Source organism: Limulus polyphemus, unplaced genomic scaffold (genome assembly GCF_000517525.1).
Source record: "Limulus polyphemus unplaced genomic scaffold, Limulus_polyphemus-2.1.2 Scaffold2018, whole genome shotgun sequence".
Lineage (NCBI taxonomy): Eukaryota > Metazoa > Arthropoda > Merostomata > Xiphosura > Limulidae > Limulus > Limulus polyphemus.
The window spans coordinates 177,781-183,174 of NW_013667628.1; the positions used below are offsets into that span (position 1 = coordinate 177,781).

A 5,394-nucleotide genomic window follows, 5' to 3' on the forward strand; every position below is an offset into this window, starting at 1 on the left:
GAGTAAACACTAATACAACAATTTTACTTTAGGCCTACATTCAGAGTAAACACTAATACAACAATTTTACTTTAGGCCTACATTCAGAATAAACACTAATATAACAATTTTACTTTAGGCCTACATTCAGAATAAACACTAATACAACAATTTTACTTTAGGCCTACATTCAGAATAAACACTAACATAACAATTTTTACTTTAGGCCTACATTCAGAGTAAACACTGGTACAACAATTTTACTTACTATTTTCTCGCACTCGTATTATATGCCCAATTACATTGTGGTGAAACATACTTAATATTCCAAGACTAAAGTAACTGACAGCATTGATCATATTTGGCTCTCAAAAAAATACGAAAATGTGTCCGTATGTCCTTCGTTATCAACGTACACGGACCATTTTTGGAAGGACAATGAGGAATAATATTGTACATGTGTCCACCAGGTTTCATCAAAATCCGATAATTTTTGACTGGGTTATAGAGCAAAAATAGTACGAAAAATCAGGCTTGATGTTAGCAGATAGGGATTTTTGGGACATTGACCTCAAAACTAATCACTTCTAAATTGGGCCATAGTCTAAATGTATACCAAGTTTCGTACAAATCCATTTAGCCGTTTTCGAGAAATCTTGCAGACAAATAGACACACAGGGATGAAGACATAACCTCCGTCCACCTTCGGTGGCGGAGATAATAATAACTCAATAATTAGTAACTCGTTAACAAACTCAAAAAAAAATTAACTGTTCTAGTCTAATTCTCGTTTTATACTGCTCAAACTGATTTAAAACTTTGAAAAAATTCTGCACGTTAAGCCAAACGCTCATCACGTGATGTCAAATCTCCCTTTGGCTAAACCACAATACAATCGTCTAAATAAAAAACTTAGGTTATAACAATATCAAGATTTCTTGAAGATAAATATACTTAGCTCTAATTAAAATACTAAAAATATATAATATTTATTCTCTCTTGCTGAACTTTGTCTAAACGATAAACTACACAATGGGTTATTTGTGTTACATCAACCGCATATAGAACTTTGAGTTTTAACGCTATAAGCCTTTAAACTTACCGCTGAGCCACTAGGTGGTGAAGAAATTATTGATATCGGAAATGTTGGAAAGTAATAGTCCTGCTAGACTAATAAGATTACACTAGAGAATTAGTTAACTAAGAAATTCAATTCAACCATTTACAGGTTACAAAAACAAAATTTATCGCACAAAAATTTATCATATACAAGGTTTACTTTCGAATTAACGTTCACTTGCGAAATAAATTTCACTTTTGTATTAAGATTTATTTTTGGGCTTAAGGTTTACTTTTGACTTTTGGATTTTCTTTTAATTTTAAAATGATGATAAAATAGATTGCTACGTGCTCATAGTTTTTGTAGTTTGCTATTAGACATTATCCATTCTTATTTCAGTTGATATTGACTTCAACAGTGACATGGTGTACAAAGACGAAAATCTTTTTATCAGGATTCATTCAAATAAGATCGACAGCTGTGGAAAGGGTATTTCCAGTAACCATTACAATCGGGATCTTAGCGAACATGGAGATCACTTTAACCGTTATAACAACGAAACGCTTCTTATAACAGATAACGAGGTCTCAGGGAGTAAAAAAGGGATTCTTCACGTAATCACCCCTTTTTGGGATCCTCTGATCTCAACACTAGCCGAAATCAACTATACTTTAGTCAATAATGCTTTCACTAAGAACGAGGGAGGAATCGTTCAGTACAGCCGGGACATTCGAAATTCTAACAATTTGTTTCATTGGGTGGTGAATGACACAAGGTTTGAAGGTAATCTTGCTGGTGGTATCAACATTCGACTTCCTTATGTTTCACACTACAATGAAAACTATACTCATTCTTTTGTAATGCATAACAGCTCCTTTGAAAAGAACGACAAGTTCGACTTTTTAATAGATGGACACTTTGCGCGAATTAACATGTCAACTAATAAGTGGCTGGAAAATAACTGTAAATTAGGCCTGCTATCTGTTTCTGGTATGGAGAAAGAGATGAATATACAGAACAATAAACTGGAAGAAAATATTTGCCATTTTGTTGTTCAGTTTCAGATCCAAAGTCATTCTGATAAGTTTGGTGTTGTGAAAGCTGTTTTTGAGAAAAACATTTTAAAGAATAATAAAGACAACCAAGATGGGTTCACTACAGGCACTTATCATCCAGCAAGTTATGCCCTAGCTATGCGTGGTGTCCAGCAGGTCAATATCACTCGAAACATTTTGTCTAACCCTTCATTACAGTTTGAGTTCCTGGCTGGTGTTCGTACTGGTTCTGTTGACAATACACTAAACGTAGCCCAGAACTGGTGGGGAACTACTAACGTTACAGAAATTCGAGAGAAAATCTTCGACTTTGATGATTGGAACAGCTTCGCTGTAGCTGACTTCAGCCCATTTCTTGGACGTGAAAGTATAGATGCTGGTGGAACTCCTGCTGATATCAAAGACACGTCAATTGACATCGATAAGGCTTTTGGAGGAAGACTGTACAAATCTTTAACTTTAAAATCCAGAAGTAAGCCATACGTTATCAAATCGGACTTGACCGTAATGCCAGGTGTGAAGTTGACAATCCAGCCTGGTGTCTTGTTAGAGTTCTATCCTAGTGTAGGACTCTTGGTCCTAGGCGAGCTGGATGCAAAGGGTACAAGGAGTGTTCCAATAGAAATGAGACCTGCCAAGATGGTGGACTCTACCTTGAGATTCCGTCGACAAGTTGGGAGTCCGAACGTCCGGCTTTGTGTTTCTCCCACTTGTGGAAAAACCAGAAGGGATGGTTTCTTGGAAATTTTCAACACTACTACTTCCCAATGGTCACCGGTGTGTGATCCACGTTTTACAGAAAGAAATGCTGAGGTAGTGTGTAACGAACTTGGATATTCTCGATTGAATGTTTATATGAAACGAGGACGTCGCTATGATTACGGGCCAACAGAGATTGGAAAGGTCAGGTCATGGCCTTACCCATTAGAGTGCACAGGAGAAGAAAATTTTTTGCAAGATTGTGAGAAGCGCTTAAATGGATATGGAGAACATATGTACAGTTGCTCTTATGAGGGAGATTATGTCTTCATCTTTTGTGGAGAAGATAATATTGAAGACACCAAAGAGCACTGGGGAGGAATTCGGTTCTCCAATTCTAACTTTGAATTTACTAAAACAGGCATTCAAGATCCTTCTCAGTTACCAGCATCCAAACTGGAACACGTGCGTATTACAGGAGCTGGAGTTCTACATGGACAGAAGAGTGGAGCTCTACAAGCGGTGTTACGTGACATTGACATGTACGACGTTACAGTATCGCATAGCTCGTCTCATGGAATAGAACTTATTTCGCCCCCTAGCAACATATGCATGAACAAATCTGTGGTCCAAGATAATCTTGGAGTTGGAATAAACTTTGTTACCTTATCAGGTGAATCGTCTGAGTCTGAAGACTTATCATACAACCCTTTACAGATAGTTAATATTCCATATCATATATTTGGCATGGTTGATATCTGCGACACAAACAAAGAACTGAAGGTGGAAGAGCGACTCCTGGTGTACTACAAGTACGATAATCGTCCAGTGGACTGCATCAAGATATTCATCAGTTCACACAGTGCTAAACCCATTGGATTCCGTCTCCTCCAGTCTCACCTGTTCAATGCTACCCAGTACACTCCGCAGTCGGACGCTATATACTTACATGATGGAGACATTTTCAACTTCACCATTCCTCTGCTGGGAAAAGTGACCATTGGTCAGAGCAAAACGGAGGGAGACTCGAAGTTTTACAGATCATCTGGTGATACGCTAAGTGTACAGCTTCATGCTACAGGTGCGAGTGAAGTCCACGGATTTATAGCTGAAGTTGTAACGCTGCCCTTTGCTTCTTACAACGGTAAGTGTGACCTTCAGAAGTTTGTCCCGTAACGTTCATCTCACACACAACGGTAAGTGTAACCTTAAGAAGTTTGTCCTGTAACGTTCTTCTCACATACAACGGTAAGTGTGACCTTAAGAAGTTTGTCCTGTAACGTTCTTCTCACGTACAACGGTAAATGTAACCTTAAGAACTTTGTCCTGTAACGTTCTTCTCACATACAACGGTAAGTGTGACCTTAAGAAGTTTGTCCTGTAACGTTCTTGTCACGTAAACTTTCAATAGATTAACAGAGTTGATAATAAGGGATTTAGATAAGTCACACGTTAATACGAGCTCTTGGTATAATAAAATTAGAAGAGAGGGATCTACATGTTTCGAATGTATTTTTTTTATTTATCCTATAACGTTTTCTTAATGGGAGATAAAGGGAAATATTAAAGGAACTCATTGGTATTTTTTAATTTGTTGGTGGTTTAGTTATTCATATCGCTAATATAACATCTTAATATTTTTCAGTCCATAACTTATATCACAATATCACCCAATCCAAACTGAAGAACAACCAACAGGGAGCACTTTCCTACCGCAGTGCCGGAGAGAGCACTCCTCGAATTACCCTCTCTTACAATCGCTTTGAAAATAATGGACTAGAACTATTTGGAAATTTCACGACGTCAGATAGCGCTGTCTTACTTAATGTCCAGAATCTACAGGATTTGGAGTTTCACAATAATCTCATCCGGAACAACCAAGGAGGACTCCACCTGGTGGTGGATGCTAAATACGCAGTGGCTTCCTTGAATGGTCGTATCATCAACAACCTGTTTCTAGGAAACAAGAATCGGGAAGCCCTTCTGACCCAAGGTGGTGATACAGGATCTTATCAATTGGTGCATCTACATAACAATTACTTCACTCACAATTATGCCCTCTACCGAGACAATATTGTACTAGCTCAAGTGAAAGCTAATGTCAGCCGGAATACCGTAGTTGACAACGTAGGATTCCATCAGGTACGAATGGAAGGATTCGAGGGAATAGGGATTTCTCCACAAGTTTGTGTATCCAATTGGTTCTGGAATAACAGGGCTACCGAACTGCACGAGCAAAGCACTATCCTCGCCATGCATGCGGGGCAGCACTATGAGAACAACTATTTGGTCAACCCAGAAAGCGACTTCGAGATGTCTGCTTTCAACAGATCACTGTACGTCGTGACGTAACGTTTCCTTTAAATTTCTAATAAAGCTGTTACAAAACTAAGAAACACGAGTTATACCGAAACTGATAAAAGATTTAGTTTGCCAAACTTCGAACAAATATAGATTTTGTTATTGTTGTTTAAAGTTTATAAGTTCATTCTCCAGTTTAATTTATGTTATTTCATTATCTGTTTAACGTTTATAAGTTCATTCTACAGTTTAATTTATGTTGTTTCATTTTCTGTTTAAAGTTTATAAGTTCATTCTCTA

The 5,394-nt window shown here is 37.7% G+C and overlaps 1 protein-coding gene across 1 annotated transcript in view; it reads left to right on the forward strand.

Moving 5' to 3' along the window:
• The window catches only part of LOC106465676 (protein bark beetle-like), a 43,712-nt gene that overhangs the window by 27,804 nt on the left and 10,514 nt on the right, over positions 1-5,394 (forward strand). The window contains exons 8-9 of the mRNA XM_013925913.2: positions 1,439-3,937; positions 4,439-5,129. Of these exons, the coding sequence (XP_013781367.1) occupies positions 1,439-3,937; positions 4,439-5,129 (3,190 nt within the window). The remainder of the gene's footprint in view (positions 1-1,438; positions 3,938-4,438; positions 5,130-5,394) is intronic.